The following is a 17,097-nucleotide window of genomic DNA, read 5'->3' on the forward strand; positions in this document are numbered from 1 at the left end:
TTCAGTCTCAAGAGACTGTGGCAGTAGCCATGTCTTATGTTTTCATGTCTGAACCCCAAAAAAAAGGGCATGGGAATTAGCCTGGCCTTGCAGACGTTTTTGCAAGCCTGTGGTGCCAAAACTGCTTGAAGCTCTCTGCAAGGGAACAGAGCAACTGCATTTCAGGTGCAGAAACAATAGTGGATTTCTTGGGTTTGGGCTTTTTGAAGAGCTCCTAGCGTATAGAAATGTGACCCTATCTCTGTGAATTTCCCCTTCAAATTCCTTGTTTGCAGAAAACTTTTGACAAGTTGAAAGGTGCACAGGGTCAAGGAGTTTCTTAGTCTGGGTCTTTTGGTCCTGCCTGTTTCAGGGTCCATCTCTCTTGAAAGTAGGATGCTGAGAGAGAGAGTTGGAAGAGTGTGTCATTTCTTCTGTCACAATAATGCAGGGGCCAGGTGCACTTGCCTTCTCCTGTGCCTTTGAAAGGGGTTGGGTTTGGTCCTTGCTCTCTCACTCCCTTGCTATCTACTTGCAGATCTTCATACATGTGTGCATGACAATTGACTATGGCAAGCTGCCCATGGGCAAAACCCTCCTGAGTGACTTACACAAAGACTACAGCAATGCACAATTCAGCTTCGACTCAAAGAATATGCACTGTGTAGTCCAGGGACCGTTCACTGAGCTGCAGACCTTCAGCAGAGACCTGCTAGGCAGCCTGAACCTCGGGAGCCAAGCCAGTGGTGAGATCCTCCTGCCAGCTTCCAGCTGTGGGGCCAAAGAGATGGGAAAGCATGGTCACCAGCAAGTGCCTGACTCCACTGAGTCAGCACAAGAGACAGCAAAGCTGCCAAACTGGGACCAGGTGCATGAAACAGCAGCTAAAGCCCCATCACCTCAGAGCCCAGTGGCTGGGGAAGCTGTGGAACTTTTGGGGAAGCTGGAGAACTTTTCCCTAGCAATGGATTCAGATATTTACTTGTACATGCAGAAGTTCTGTGCTGCTGAGTACCAAGGTGTGCTGCACCAACATCACGTGGATGTGGTGGATGTCACTGGTGATGGTGTTGCTGTATTGTACCTCCAACCAGCTGGAGATGTGTCTGGGGACATGGGTGCCTTGCAACAGGCCCACCTGGCCTTGCAGCAGCTCTACCAGCAGCTGGAGGGCAGCCTGCGCAAGGAGAAGATCGCTAAGGAAGGGCTGGGAATGGACAGCCAGGCTCTCAGGGCTCTGACATGTGAGCTGCAGAAGCTGTATCCCCACTTGCTCTGCCATGAGGACGTGAAGCAGCTTTATATTGTTGGAAACCTTGTTGATGTGTCCCAGGCCAAGCAGTTCCTTCAGGATTCTGTCACCAGGGGAGGTGCTGCACACACGGTTGACGCACTGAGCAGCTTCCAGCCCTCTGGCACCACAGAGGCTGCACAACACGTGGCCAAAGTGCCTGTGGATACTTCACCCATGAGACTTAGCTCCAACAGGCCAGAGCTGAAAGGTGAATTTAAGCTAGCTGCCAACTTCAGTGCCCTGAAAGCTGACAGGTCTCAGGCTGGCCAGGGACTGTTGCTGAATCAGGACTCTCCACTGGTGGGACAGGTGCAGCTTTCTGGGAAACATCCATCAGAGACAGATGTTTCTGGTCTGAGTGACCCGAGGACACTGGCCCAGCTGTATCGGTCTCCCACACCTGTGACAGATAAAGTTCTGGGGTCAGCAGCAGAGCCTCAGCAGAACCCCACAGAAAGGGACCTTGTGGAAGGAGATGCCAGACCGCCAGGACAAAAAGTGCTGTTGCCCTTTGCAGGCAAAGAAAAAAGCACTTCCCAGCATCCTGAGGACTCTAAAGGCTCAAGTCCCATTGGGCACCACCCCCACAATGGCATCTCCAGCATCTGTGATGTGACATGGACCTCTTCTCCTTCAGGCTCCAGATCCTCTGCATCCACACCTGTGCTGCAACGGTCCAACAGCTTCTCCCTACCCAGGGCAAAGGAAAGCAACAGCTCTGGAGACTGCAGCAGCTGGGTGAGTCAGGAGATAAGCCTGGAGTCTCTGAAGTGGTTTTACCTGAAGGATGTGTGCCATGCCACTATTGATGAGCTGTGCAGGGCTGGAGGGGTGCAAATCTCGGAGCGCTACGCTGGGCACTGCACAGTGCTGACACTGCAGGCAGCAGACAGGAGAAGGCTGCTCCAGGCTACATGGAAGGTAGAAGATCTTGTGCAGAAGTGCCCTGACTTGGTGTGTCAGAGTGTGAGCTACTCAGAGCTCGCTGTCAGTGGTCCAGATGACAGTGCCCTGAGTGAACTGTGCAGCCTCTTGCGAGGAAAATCCTTCCAGGTTGGACTCAGCAAAGACAAGTACAAGCTCTACCTTGCCTGCCCCAAGGAGATGCTGCCAGGAGTGAGTGAGGCCTTCCATGTGTTTTCATCCAGGAGGCTCTGTGCCATGAAGTCTTCATCCATGTCTCCTGCACCAGAGAATACAGGGAAATCAAGCCTCATCCAGTCAAGCAGAAGCCAGGACCCAGCCTCTCCTGGCAGTCTGAATTCCCTACAGCACCTGAACAGCAGCAGTAAAGTAAACTCTACAGATGATGTGCTCAGAGCTTCCTGGGGGCCAGAGGCAGAGGAAAAGAGGTCCCCCAGTCCTTGGAGGTTCCAGCAGGCTTGGGGCAGGAGGAGGCCAGGGGCCGTATTGTTTCTGGGCCTGGGAGAGGAGGAAACGGCTTCTGGGCTCTGCTCTAGGGAAAAGCCAAGTCCTCCTGACCTGAGAGAGTCCCAGGAACAGCGGAAGACAAAAACTGTCTCTGGGGGAGCCTGATACACCCAGCTAAAAAAAGTCTTGCCAGACAAATTCCAGTTTGCAAGAGACAAGAGCAGAGGAGGCCACAATGAAGCAATGGGGCAGCAGCACTCTCCAGTCCCTGCAGCTGACAGAGCTCCTCACTCTCTGCCCACCTGGCTACCCAGGGCCATGGCTGCTGAGCCACGACCAGCTGTGGCCCAACAGGCACCTGCAGCAGAGCCCACAGATCAGGGAAGGGCCCAGTTCCCAGGGGGCAGGAGCAATGAGCAGGAGGAGCCTAACCTGCCATCACAGCAGAGAAGAGACCCCAGCCTTGAACAGGAAAGCAGCACAATCCCTCTGGGCCAGTGTGATGTTTGCCAGAGCTCAGGTGTGACCTGCCAGGGCCCCTGTGGCCACACCTTGTGCAGGGCATGTTTTGCAGCAGACAGTATGCAGCCAGCTTGCTGCAGATCCTCCTCAGCTGTCCCAAGCTGCAAGATCTCAGGGACACTGAAGATCTCCTCCCTGCCTCAGAGCCTGCCTGGATACTCTCAGAGCTCAACGCTTTACCTTGCTTACAGCATCCCTGATGGCGTGCAGGGGGTAGGTACCACCCCAGAGCTTCCCCATCCCACTGCAGCCTACACAGGGGGGGGTCTCTCAGGGTGGTGTGGGGGGCAAAAGAGCAGCCACAGCTCCCTGCCCTACATGGAAAGCAGCAGAGGTATTAACCTATGAAAGGCAAAAAGCCACCAGGTTTTGGAGCAGCTTGCTGCTTCTCAAGAGCATGTGTGACCTCTGTAGCTGACAATGGGGACCATGCTCATCAGTGTAGTTTTCAACCTAGACAAACCTTAGAAATCCCCTCAGAGGCTCAGCACTCCAGCCATTGTTTAAAATGTCTTATTCCTCTTCTAAGGTTGGGCACCCTCACCCAGGACAGCCTTACAAAGGGGGGGATTTTTGTGCCTTCCTGCCTGATAACAAGGAAGGGCTGAAGACAGCAAAGCTGCTGAAGAAAGCATTTGATCGTGGGCTGACATTCCAGATCAAGTCCTGTGATGGAGAGGAAAGAGTAACCTGGGGCCTTATCCCCCACAAAACCTCCTGGGATGGAGGCCGAGACAGGTATGGCCCAGCTCATCCTAAGTTCTGGGTAGGGTTGTGGGTTTTTTAGCAATTAGAGGAGGAGAACCATGGGTTCCAGCTCAACAAATCCTGGCAGGGATGGCTCTTCCACCCTCCCACAGTGGCAGAGTTGGTGCCTCCCTTTGCTTTCAGCTTGCAAGGCAACTATGGCAGGGCAGACCAGCCCCAGCACCCTCCAGCTGGAGCAAAAGCTCTTGCCCATCCCACAACCATAAGTGGTGTGGAAACCTCTAAGTTCCCCATGGACAAGAATTCTGGGCCCTGTTCATTTACAGCCTTTCCTGTGACAGTGCTGGGTATGAGCTGTGCCTGCAGGCAGCAGGACATCCCTCAAGCAGGACTTCCACTCTCTTCTATTCCTGCTGAAGGGCTGGGGCAAAAAATAATGCTTCCCTCTCTGGTTTTGGCACTTCAGCAGGATTTATTTATTTAGTGCTTTCCTCTCTGCCCTGCAGGAATGGCTACCCAGATGCCCTGTACATGTATGAGATTGGCATAATTCTGGATAAACTGGGCCTTGTGTGATTCTCCCACAGCCACAGCCTGTGGCTTCCCTTTGCCTTCTTTTCCTGCTGAGAAAACTGCAGCTTAGCAGAAACAGCTCAGGAAGAAGCAAATGTTTGTCAAAGGAGCTCCTGCGTTCCCCAGATGGAGCCAGAAATCTGCACATTAGCAAAGAGCAGCACCTCTGTCCCATGCAGGCCTCAGTGCTTCCCAAAAACCCCAGCTCCTCTGGCATGTGTGTCCTGCCAGCACTCAGAGAGCTGATTTCAGCTGGTTGCAGGCTGAGCCCTATGTGGTTTTCAGCAGCAGACACAAACCCAGGCAGAAGTCTGCACCTAGTCCAGCCCCAGCTTCCAGAAGTCTCTTCCACCATCTGCTCAGCTGCTGTCCAGCTCAGGGATGAGCTGTCCTTAGTGTCAGCTCTTGTCACTGACAGCCCCATGCTCCAGCCCCTCCCCAGCACCTGCTCTGAGGCCAGCAGTGACCTGGTGTTCTCTTGAGAACATTGACAGCTTTCTGCACCCACAGCAGCTGCCTCCCAGGGCCAGTCTCTATGCTGATAAATAAATAGGATTTATTCTCATGTTTGGTAGTGGCTGTTCATGCCTTGTCTTACCCTTAGCCCAGGCACCCACTTCAGCCCCACCTGGCTACTGAGACACCCAGATACAAAGTGCAGAGCCCAGCTAAAGGCTTCACAAACAAAAATCACCATGGCTACCCTCCAGGAAGAGTGTCAGGAACAGCACTCAAGCCAACAATCAACAGTTGTCCCTGAGAGCAGAGGCATCTCCTCATGCTGGGAGCATTACACTTTGTCAACTGAACCTGCCCTGAGCTGTGGGCAGAGGGTTCACTACAACAGAAACCTGAGCAGCATATGTGGAAGGTTTTGTTATGCTTTTAATTAACATTTGAAACACATAAGGCATATGGTAACATTTGACAGAGGAGCAGTACACATTGTAGTCATGTAAACAGCAGTGGCACAGTTGTCTTCCGTCCAACTTGGTTACACATACAAAGCGAAATATATTTTTTAAACAAAAGATTTACTATGTGTCTGTAGGATGAGCATCACTCATATGACAAATCTGCAAATCAACACAATCAGACAGTACAGACCAGACCATATGCTGTAAGAGGCTCACTCAGAGTCTAACACGTTTCACCTCATGCTCATGTTCTACTTGCCAATAACACTTTGCCATCACGAGGGCTCAGCATACCAGAGACTTCAGGCAACCAGAGTGGTTTAACACCTATGGTAGCAGCCAGGATCCTGCACTAGCTGAAGCCTGACACACACACAGAGCTTTTTACTTCTCCCTGGCCAATCAATTCTAGTTTAATGCAGGTGTCTGAAACAAAGCATAGAGCTGAACTCCCTCCCAGAGCACTTGGCAGGGACCACACTCCTCTGTGCAAGCAGAGCCACCTCTGCTCCCTTCCCCTCCTGAAGTCAGCTTGCAACACAAGTGAGCTTCAGGGAGCCAAAAATGTGACAACCCCTGCCTGCTGATAGCAAAGGAGTTGCACTTTGTCCAAGGCCAGCAGCACCAGGCTGGGAGGTCACTACAGCAGTGACAGAAGTGGCACTGGCACCGAGCCCCCTGCAGCAGGCAGGGCCCTGGGTGCCTCCTCCACTCACCAACTCCTTACACTTCAACTTGGACTCCTCGTGGCACAACCTTTGAGTCAGACAATCAGTAAAATAAACATTAAATTGCACTTCTGGAATGGCGCAACCATTGAGTCAGACAATCAGTAAAATAAACATTAAATTGCACTTCTGGAATGGTATACATGATAAGTACAGGAATCTCCCAGTTCCTCAGTAGCACAACTTTGCCCTAAAGAAGCAACATTGAATGGGATGATTTTTATCCTAGGGTTTCATTTTGGTTTTTTTGCTTTGGTCCTTAGTATACAAACTGGCTGGTTAACTTGATTAAGACACTTGGAGTTGTTTTACATAGGTTCTATACTTACTGGCCCATTAAAAAAAAAAAGTAAAAAACCAAAACACAACCAACCATACCCATCTAGACCAGAGCATTGAGCAGGGGGCAGAGGATTGCAAGGTTACATTTAATCTTGGTCTTCCTGTAGAAAACACTGTTGCTATCAAGAGACACAAAATAGCCAGTGCTGAACTCGAACAGGCAGTAACTGCTTGGCATTCCTGCCCTGATAAAGGCTTCAGGAATTGCTAGGTAGAAGACATGTGAGCCCAAAGAGAGCCAGGAGCTAGGATTGTTTCCAAAGAGCCAAGGCTGCCAAGGAACAGCTGATAAAGTCTCACTCAAGGCTCACTCTGGAGCCAAACAGCTGCCCTGGGAAAGACAAGGGCTTTACAACAGGTCTTACGGACTGGGGGGTACAGAACCACCAGGTCAGCCCCAGAGAGGCTGGAACACCTGGGGAGAACAGCTAATTCACAGAAAGTCCAACGACATCACCAGCATTCACAAAACAGAGCTATTAAGACTCAAAAGAGGGTTTTGGCAATACTTTGAAAGGCCAGAATGGAAAAGGCCCCAGTGACTTCCCAGTCATGTAGCAGAAGGCACCGAGATGCTGTTTGCTGTGGCACACAGGGCACAGGGTCTGTGAGAGCCCTGCCACAGCACCTGGCCCAAGGCCATCCACGTAAGGCACTGAGCACAAACCTCAGAGTAAAGCAGGGAGAGGATGTTACTGTGAAACACACCACAACAGCTTTCCTTCTTACCAGCCTGCAGAGCAGAAAGATGTGTAGGGCTTTGTGCCTTTCATCAAGGTGAAGTCCAGTTTCTCAGAGGAAGAGGTCCAGACTTTCTGTGTCAGCAATTTAGACAGTCCTTCTGTTTTCACATCTGGTAAAGCAGCATTAGACATTGCTGGATTCAATCTAAAGTAGCACAACGGGGCAGGTTGAAAGAGGCAGCAAGATTTTGGATTCAGAAAGGTAAAAAGTTGTGCTTGAGAGTTCCATCAGCCTGTGTTTATGAAGTTCAAGAGATGAACTGACAAGGATCTGTGAGAGGACTCCAGCACTCCTCTGAGGTTCTAGAGAACAGGGTTGTTGCAATATTTAAAGTTAGCCAGGGCAAGACCCCTGGAAGCTGTGCCTTTGCATTTTTAAAGAACTCTGACTGAGCCCAAGCGCCTGAACCAAGCTGCACTGACAGACAGGAGTCCCACTGGAGCAGGCAGAGGGGGAAACCAGAGAGGAACCCCAGCCCTTTGTGGCATGGACCCTCTTGGCTGGTAGGGCTGTGGTGGGTACCTGCCCTCCTTGGGCCCTGGGCCCTCCCTGTGGCCTAGTTAAGCAGGATTCTAGTCTCAAGGTTTTGTTTCTGGAACAGGACTTCTTCCATGATGGGCAACTCTTCTTGGTGCCCTTGGGTTTACCACTTCAAATCCAAAATGATGCCCAAAAGCCCCCCCACACCTACAATCCTTGGCAAGAGAGCACTGATAGCACCAGAGCCACCCAGGGCTGCAAGCAGGGAAGGACAGCATCACCCAGGACTCAAGGTGCTCACAGAGCTGGGCTTGGGTCTCTACAAAGCTCTGTTTCCAAATGCACACAAGCAAAGAAAAGTAGAAGTTCTGGCATAGAGAGGAGCATCCCAGGCAGCTCCTAAACCCTCAGTGCTGGAGCCCCAAGACACAGATTCAAGGGAAGAAGAGTCAAGCCCTGCCACAGCAAAGGAGCCAGGACACAAGAGAAAACTGCTCAGAAAACTGCAGGTCAAGAGGTTTGACAGCTGGGCTGTTTATCATCTACCTGCTACCCTGACAACAGCTTCACTAACCAGTGTGCCACAGGGAGAGCCAGCCCAGGCTACTGGGCAGCCAGCCCACAGGACTGGCTCTTGAAAGTTCCTTCCCAAAAACTGCAACACCTCCTCAGTGCACAGGGCACTGCACAAAGCATTAACAGGGGACTATTTTGTTTCCATCTCAATGAAGTCCAATTCAATACTGCAGCCCTTGGAAATACAAAGACAAGGGTGAAGCCCTAACAATACCAACTTGGAGCCCAACATAATAAAGCACAGAGCCAACATCAATTGTTCCAGTCGTTTGAGACACAGTTGAGTCCTTATGGTCTCTAAAAATCAGACACTGATCAGACCTCTCTATACAATTTGGAAATAGAAAATGGACAGAATCAGGTTACCTAAATTAAACTTTCATTCTGTAGTCAGATAAAGCCCAGCCCAACCTGTCAGGGTATTTACTGACTGCAGAGAGAAGTGACTGCAAATAAAGTACGATATGCCACAGACTCCAAATTGCCAGGATGGTCAAGGCAAAAACAACATGAGCTGTTACTATCTGGCTGTGTTAGTGGCCTACAAAAAGCAGAGGGAATAGAGCTGGGTTACTGTGAACAGAAGAGAAACCCCTGCTCGAATTAAACCAGGCTAGCTGTGGTTATCCTTTGGCTGTGGAGGAAACATCCTACATTTGGCCAATCCTCTGCTGAACAAACTTCCCAAAGCTGACAGTGCAAATGCTTCAGCAGGGCTCAGTTTCTGCAGAGATATTTGGCAGCTGTTACAGTACACTGCACCATGAATTTACAGTGACAGGCTGTGCAGTTGTTAGTCACCAACTGCTTGGAAGGTTCAGCCTCACTGCCAGAGAAAAATAAGTTTAGTCTGGAAATTCAGTGGAGAAACAAGTGGTTAGAAAACAGTATGAAATAAACAGGCTTCAAAAGAGAGAGCAGGAGGCATATCTGGCAAAGGGTCAGTCACAACAAGAGCATGCAAACCTCATCTGAATGATAACCATGATGTTCTTGTACTGGTGAAAGATGGAAGATACTGATCTGTCCATTTCCTGGTCCCAAAGAGATCAGGGAGTTTAACCATGAATTCATAATCTGCATACATCTCTTCTCCTTAGTTCTCTGCTTTTTTAGATTCTTCCTTGGGTGCTTCAGGAACCAGGATGACTTTTCCAACATTCTTCTTTTCTTGCATCTGCCTCATAGCATCTGCCACCTGGAAGCAAAAGGAGTCTGGTAAGAATCCCACCCACTGCAGAGTGTCCATGCCCCTCCTGGGCCCCTCAGCATCCTCAGACCAGTCTGAGGCATAACTGGGAGGCAGCTTTCTTGGCAGTTCAAGCAAATCTCAAGCATTCAGGTGCCTCTGCACAGGTGTGTTTTGGACAGACCTGGGCAGCTACCCCAGAAGGCCCATAGGAAGCTATCCTCAAGAATTCACACAGCACAACCTTAACACACACAGGGATGCTCTGCTCACACAAATGTGGAAGTGCAGTGTGTGTCACCACAGCTTCCTCTCCAAAAGGAGGAATCCAGCCACCTGCCAGGAAGACAAAGTCTCCACAGCTACACAAAACAATATATGCACAGAATTGTATCATTATTATCATTATTTTTAAGCTCCTGGGCCAGTCCTGGAATCAAAGCTTTCCTTAAGCCTTTGTATCAGACTAGTTCTCATGTATGAGCACTGACTGATCATCACAGAGTTCTCTGCTCCCCTGCAGCAAGTCCTGCCTCAGCACAGGATTCCCAAGGGAAGAGCCTGACTCTGCCTGGACACATCAATACAATAACCCTGAGCAGAGCAGAGCTGCTGAAAAACCTGCTGCTCCCTTCTAATATCCTCATTCTGCTTCACTGCCTGGGCTCTTTTGCACTCTTGGAAGGGCTGCAACAACCTTCCCATCTGTCTGCTTAATTACAGGGTACAGACTCTCAGGGCATACTGCAGTCTGCTGTAGAACCCAGCCCCCTCCTGGCTGCTGCTGCCCATGGAGCACAGCTGAGCACCTGCCCTGCTCCACAGGGACACTGTCTGGCATTGCCCAGCCCTGTGCATTGGAGCAGAAGAGCCCAGTCACTTTACTCAGCCCTAATATTTTAAAAGGAATAAGGCACTGAATGTCTGAGAACAGATGGTTATTAGACATTTTTAACAGGGTGCTCACTGTGTACCACTGCCAACCCCTGTGTTAGCCCTGACTCACCTGATCAAAGGGCCATACAGAGTCAACTTTGGGCTTGATTTTGCCTTGAGTGTAAAGGTTAACCAACTCGGCTACAACACCTCCAAGAAGCTCAACTTCTTCATCCAAATATCCAAGATTGTAGCCACACACAGCCTTGTTCTGATTTATGAGCTGCAAGGCAGTGATGCTGAACTGGTTCCACCAGGTTTTAGCCATAGCCATGAGGCTCTTCTTCTGCCCAGTGATCAGGTTTGCTACACCTGAAAAGAAGGAAAGAGGAAAGCCACAATAAGTTGGAACACAACACCAGAGGCAATAGGAATCCCATGGAACAGCTCAGACCATGCACAGGGGGAACAGCCACTCAGCACAGTGAGGGACAGAGCTGAGAACTGGAGCACAGCAGAACCTGCCCAGACAACCTGCAATGGAAACAGGCACCTGCCTCAGCCTCAAGATATGCACAATTTGGATTATCAGCACTCCTATGGCAAAAACGCAGAACAATTACTCTCTTTGACCCTCCTAAGGCAACAGCAGTGCAGCTAGACTGGAGTGCTGGCAGAGGGAAGAAAGGGTTACAAGTGACATCCAGCCAGGCAGGCAGGACAGCTTTCCCCTTCTCCTACAGCCCTGCTGCTTCAGGGGAATCACACACTGCAGTGGCTGGGACAACCAAAGCTGCACACTGGTGCAAGTGTCTGGAATCCCACTGGGGGTTGTGTGAGGGCTTTGTCTATGGGACAAAATCACAGTGTTCCAGGGCTGGGGAATGGAGAGATAAGTATTCAGTAGCCTCAAACCTCATCTCCCACACATCCTCTAAAAGAAAAGCAAGGCTGTGCATTAACTCGGCCTAGACAAAGCAGCTATGCCAGTATTCCTCCCTGAGGACATTCCAGTTTCCCCTGCAGGCACCAGCTTTTGCTCCAAGAGAGATTTCACCATGGGAGGGAAGAGCCTTGGAGCCTGTGAACACAGCTCTGGGGACAAGACACAAATTCACTCCCCTCAGTGTTTCACCAAGCCAAAGGATCCTGAAGACCTTAATGAAATAACAGAACTACAACACAGGGTGCAGGAAGGAATAGTGATGGTCCCTGACAGCCATGCACCCAGACATGGAGCATTCCTGTGGGGATCCCACTCCACCATCACACACAACCTGGGTTAGGGCAGCTTGATCACACTCACCGTAATTGATGACTTTACCCATTGGCTTCAACAGGTTAAAAGCTTTGGCTGTATCAGATCCTCCCAGAGGGTCCAGGACAATGTCAACACCTGGAGAGGGAATTGGAAGTAAACAGAAGTTTCTTTGCAATTGAAAGAAATGCAAGACAGTTGCAGAAGTCCTCCACCACATTATACCTTTGGGAGAGATTTTTCGGATCTCCTCTGCATAATCCATCGTTCTGTAGTCAATGGGGTGAGCAACTCCGCTCTCCTTGAGGAAATCATGCTTGGAGGCAGATGCTGTGCCAAAAATGGTGACATTTTCTACAGTCTTGCACAGCTGGATGGCAGCAGTTCCCACACCACCTGAAAACCAGCAGCGACAAAGATTTAGAAGCAAACAGCCTCAGCAGTCAGAAAAACCTCTGAATAGGCAAATTATCCCTGCCTGTAGCAATCACACAGCACAGCAGCCTGGGGAATAGAGGCTCTGCCTGGTGAGGTTGATGCCTGGGACACACTGGGAGAGACTGACCCCAGTTGCTGGGAAATGGGGTCAGCACAAAGTCTGCATCTCTGCTAGGTGACATTTTGTGAGTCTAGTCCCATTCAAATAATTTTCTCACCCATGTGACTTATTCAGAAACTGCATGGTGTGAAACCAAGAGTCTCAGCATGGTCTGGCAAGAATTATTTACCTGCAGCCATGTGGACGAGGACACTCTGGTTGGGTCTCAGGTTCCCAAAGTCAAACAGAATCATGTAGGCAGTGATGTAGTTAACAAGAAGAGCAGCAGCTTCCTCGAAGCTCATCCCCTCAGGCATTGGGAAAGTCTGATTGACCGGCACATTCACGACTTCTTGCCAGAGCCCTGACAAAGCCAGGACCATTACCTTATCACCAACCTAAAATTAGAGGACAAAGTGGTTTGAAACAAGCTCCCAAGGCTAGAAGAAGCCATCATGCCCATGCTATGTCAGAGCTGGTGCATGCACACTGCTCTCTATGCAAAGGTCTGCAGGGACTGCAGCAGTCTGGACTCAGGCAGCAGAGCACAGCCTGCTCCTTCCTCACCCAGAGACTGCACCACAGCATCTCTCACCACAGACCTGGGCACACCCCAGGAACCTCAGACAGACCACAGGCACTCCAGGCTCTGGTTTTGTAGTAGTACCCAAACCCAAATTGTGGTTGCCCAAACCAACCATTGGATCCATGCTGGATCTTCAACAAGGCAAGAGGGATGAGGACCATGTCCTGCCCTCCTTGCTCAAGCCGAGAGTGGAGGTCTAAATACCAAAAAATATTACTTCTGGTTCTTGCAAGCATCATCCTGCCAAGAGGCAGGAGCCTTTGGGAAATACTAGCATCAATCATGGAAAATGCACGGCCAAACTTAGGGAAACCTCCCGAATCTAAAGCACACGCTCATCCTCAGCTCCTCCCCGCGGCTCCGACCCCCAAGCCCGGCCCGTCGGGGGGCAGCGGTCCCGGATTCCTGCCCGCCCTGCCCCTTTGTCCATGGCCTTTGTCCGGCCGGGTCCCCCGCCCGAAGGGGAGTCCCGGCCCCGGGACGGCCCCAGCGCACCGGGGGAGCGGCGGGGCCGCGGGCAGCGGGCCGGGCAGGGGCGGGGTCGGTCGGATCCGCAGCAGCGGAGCGGCTCGGGGCCATCGCTCCGGGCAGCCCTCACCTGTCGGTCGCGGACGCCTTCGCCGAGGGCGCGGATGGTGCCGGCGCACTCCATGCCGGGGCAGAAGGGCAGCGGCGGCAGCCGGGGGTACACGCCCTGCCGTCCCATCAGGTCGGCGAAATTGAGGCCGCAGGCGCGGACGCTCACCGAGACCTCTCCGGGCCGCGGGTCAGCGCCGCGCCGCGTCTGCAGCTTCACCTTATCGTAGCCGCCGTGCCCCGTCAGCACCAGCGCCCGGTGCTCGGCCGCCTCCTTGGGCGGCTCGGGGCCGGGGGCCGGCTCGGGGGCGGCGGGGGCCGGGGCCGGCTCGTCGGACATGGCGGTGCGGAGCGGCGAGAGCGGCTGCGGGAGCGGCGGCGGCAGAGCCTGGGCGCGGCCGGGGGCGGAGCGGCTCGGGCGGGGCAGCGCGGAGCGGCGGCGGCTGCGGGCGGGCGTGGCGGAGCTCCCGGGCAGCCCCCGCGCCGGCCCCGGGCCCGCTCCCCCAGCCGCGCCCGGCCCCCGCCACCACGGACCGTCTTCTCCTCCATGCCGCCTTTTTTGGCTTTTATTTTTCTTTTTTTTTTTAATTTTCTTTTTTTTTTTTTTTTTTAGCTACATGATTTGGGTAAACGCGCTGCTTGCGTCCTTCCTGGGGACATGGTTGAAATGGCAGTTTTGCTGGAGCATCATTTCCCTGAGTTACTTCTACAATGTATAGTGCGGAAATCCTGACACTTGCGGGGGGTTTAGTGGCCGTGGCTCTGCTCGCGTCCCCGCGATGGCTGCGGGCGGCAGGGAGGAAGCAGGGGCTGCACACAGGTCGCAGGGAGGAGCAGAGTTCTAGTCTTGCAACTAAAGAAAAATAAATTAGGCAGCGTGTGCTGACAGATCGCTGGATCCAGCCTCTCTGCCAGCAGACATCAGCCTCCTCCGTGAGCTCAGCGCTCGGATTCCTGCTCGGTCCCATGTTGCTCACTCACCATCGGCAATGCCGATTCGGTGCCATTTTATGTGTGCAGAGCGCAGTGGAATCCACACCTCAGCTGTCTGGTCCTGGTGAACCCATCCCTAACCACCCGCAGCCACTGCAGGGTGGCTGCTCAAGCGAGCAAATCAAAGAGAACACGAAGCAGAAAAAAATCCATGCCCAAAAAGAAACTGCAAACCACCTGGAGGATGGATAATCAGTGTGCTGGGAAATTTCTGTGTCATTCCCCAAGCCAAGCAAAATCCAGCACAGTTCCAGCGCAGGGCAGGGCACTCCCAGCTCTGTGACAGCTCTGGCTGGCCCAGGGATCAGCAAACCCTGGCATCTCCAAGGGCTTTGCTGGGCTTTGCTGTGTGCAGGAGCCCCAGCGTGGGTTGCTGAGCTGGGCTGCAGGAGCTCTGCATGCCTGTGGCCGTGTCCTGCAGGGCCAGGCTCCGGGATGGGCTGCCCTGACACTGACAGCTCTGGGAATGCTCAGGAAGAGGAGCACAAAGACAGGAAAGGAGGCAGGAGGACAGAGCTGGGGTAGGCTGCACATCAGGCTCTGCTGTGTGGCAGATTTATGGGTGTTGGGGTGGCTGCAGTGGGAACAAGGAGGAGACTCAAGTTCAGTTGCACAACAGGAGCACAGTCTAGCTTCACCCTTTGTTTGCCATTGGTTTTTTCTGAGAAATACAGATGTGCCTTCCTGATGTGTGGGCATTTCCCACACCCCAGATTAGAAAGATGCAGTCAAAACAATCCTCTATCTCTATGGCTCCTCCTAGGAGCTTTCCTGGCCTTCCTTTTTCAGTGATTTATATTCACAGCTGTCAGGCTCTTGTGGTGGATCAAACATGCTGGTCCAAAGGGAGCCTCTATCAACCCCAGAGTTCAGGGGATGATCCCCAGTGAAGGCATTTGGGAAGTCAGATTCCTCTTCCACGAGATTGCTCCAGCTCTGTGAAGCTCTGGAGCAGATTGGGCAGGACAGGGACATTTCTGCACAGTGGCAGGGCTCTGTGGTTGGGCAGGACACTCTTTCTGCCTTGTTCTCTTTCATGTTTCTGAGTCAGTTTTTTCTTATCAGCTCAGTCAGTAACATTTTCTCTGTAAATCCTTACCCACTTCACTTTGTGTCCTGCTGACACCTTTTCCAGGCATCACTGCTGGGGCAGTTTTCTCACTGTAGAGAAGCAGCAGGTTTAAGGTCAGTCCTGGCTTGCTGCAGCTCTGGAATTGGTGTGAGTGAGGGCGTTTTGGGGAGCAGCCAGGGAGGTGCTGGTGTGTGGGCATGGGCTGGGCATTTGCAGCTGGCACACTCTGAGCCTGCAGATCTGGGATCCCCAGCACATCACAGCAGCTGCTCACTGGGACAGGCGCAGAACAGTAAGGGAGCATTAGCTAGAGAAAACTATTATTCCCAGTGGAATTGGTGCTCACTGCTCTAGCCCATTTTCCAGCAAGCTCTCCAAATGTGAGCTTTTGCTGCCCAGAAGCACATGGCCAAGTGCCCTTCTGAATGGTGATTTACAGCCAGAGGTGGGCACAGGCCACCGAGGTAATTGTTCTCATTCTCTCTCTGCCAGACACTCAGCTTTCCAGCAGCCCTGCACCTCCCTGCAAGCTGCTGTCCTGCTTTTTCCAGCCTCCTGCAGTCCGCCCTGATCCCCTGAAAGGGCTTGAGGAGGATGTGCCACAGTAGGAGCAGTGCCAGCTCCCCTGCCTGGCCCTTTGTTCCTTGTCTTTTAATTTCTACAAAGGGTTCTAGCAGTCCCTCTCTTCTGCTCTCAAGGGCATTTTAACAATGACCAGGCAGAAGATAATAAAAAACCAACCTGGCAGCAGTTTTCTCGTCAGCAGGCAGCTGCCTGTGCCAGATCCCAGGGCTCTTTGAGGACAGAACCCCAGAGGCTCAGGCCCACAAAACCCTTAGCTCTCAGGGCAGGGTTCCTGAGACCCCTCTGGTGGCTGCTGGACATGGGGGGGCTCCACACCTGGTGTTCCCATTCCAGCTCTGGCCCTGACCTGGTGCCACCATCCCCCTCTTCTGTTCTGCACTCCTTGAGCCCCGCTGCTCCCTGTCCCCCAGCTACAGGCCAGGGCAAGGCTTGGGGAGCAGCTGTGGGGCTGCAGTCAGCTCCCATGGGGTGCCAGGGTCCACACACACTTTCAGGGCTCTACAGCTGGGTGTCCTGGCTTTAGAGCAAGTGTTGACCTCAATCCATCTACCTGGATTTGTTGGGAACTCAAGAGAAAGATTCTTGCTGCCTCTGTTCTGCATTTTCTTCACCCATGTACGCAGCGTGTTGGGATGCACAGTGAGGAAGACACAGACAGGATGTGCCACCTGCATCACACATACCAGGAATGCCGTGCCTCCTGGGTGACACTGTGCCTGTATCACAGTAAATTACATTTAGATTTGACAGGTAGAGCAGCAGGAGGAAGAGATCTGACACAACCCCTCAGACATACCTGCCACTCACAGCTGCAGTTCCCTGCGCTGCTGTTTTGATCACAGGGACAAATTGAGGCAGTTGTCAAGTGCTAACTGAGGCTCGGTGGATGGGGGCTCACTCCTCACACTGGCAGCAGACTGAAGAAATCCTCCCAGCACAGAGCATCCTTCCCACACTGCATGGACTGTGGGAATTCTCCAGCCCCTTCCCCTGCACAGCCCCAGCAGCAGAGGCTGTGGATGTGCAGCACGAGCAAATGCCACGGCTGGCACGAGGCCAGTTTCAGGTGTGCGCAGAGCAGCATCCCACTGTGTGCTCTTCTGGAAGGAGGCACTTTCTCCACTGCAGTCCTTGGAGAAATTGTGTGAAATGAGAATCAGCCTCCTTAGCTTCAACCTCATGTCACAGCA

At 52.3% G+C, this 17,097-nt stretch overlaps 1 protein-coding gene across 1 annotated transcript; it reads right to left on the minus strand.

Moving 5' to 3' along the window:
* Window positions 1–5,312: 5,312 nt before the first annotated feature.
* Window positions 5,313–13,597, minus strand: LOC117006359 (synaptic vesicle membrane protein VAT-1 homolog). The gene is made up of 6 exons (XM_033078749.2): window positions 13,280–13,597; window positions 12,286–12,493; window positions 11,783–11,953; window positions 11,606–11,695; window positions 10,430–10,671; window positions 5,313–9,432 (listed from the first exon to the last, which is right to left on the minus strand). The coding sequence occupies exons 1-6, from the start codon at window positions 13,595–13,597 to the stop codon at window positions 9,331–9,333; spliced, it is 1,131 nt and encodes a 376-aa protein (XP_032934640.2). The 3' UTR covers window positions 5,313–9,330.
* Between the last annotated feature and the right edge of the window lie 3,500 nt (window positions 13,598–17,097).

This window comes from Catharus ustulatus, chromosome 23, assembly GCF_009819885.2.
Source record: "Catharus ustulatus isolate bCatUst1 chromosome 23, bCatUst1.pri.v2, whole genome shotgun sequence".
In the NCBI taxonomy this organism is placed as follows: Eukaryota; Metazoa; Chordata; class Aves; order Passeriformes; family Turdidae; genus Catharus; species Catharus ustulatus.

Excerpts from the sequence above, each read along its gene's own strand:
- LOC117006359 (XM_033078749.2), bottom strand. The coding sequence starts at position 13,597 with ATGTCCGACGAGCCGGCCCCGGCCCCCGCCGCCCCCGAGCCGGCCCCC. Across the intron at positions 11,696-11,782 it reads CCGAAAAATCTCTCCCAAAG|GTGTTGACATTGTCCTGGAC; the intron begins GTATAATGTGGT and ends TTCCCTCTCCAG. Across the intron at positions 9,433-10,429 it reads CTGTATGGCCCTTTGATCAG|GTGGCAGATGCTATGAGGCA; the intron begins GTGAGTCAGGGC and ends TTTTGCTTCCAG.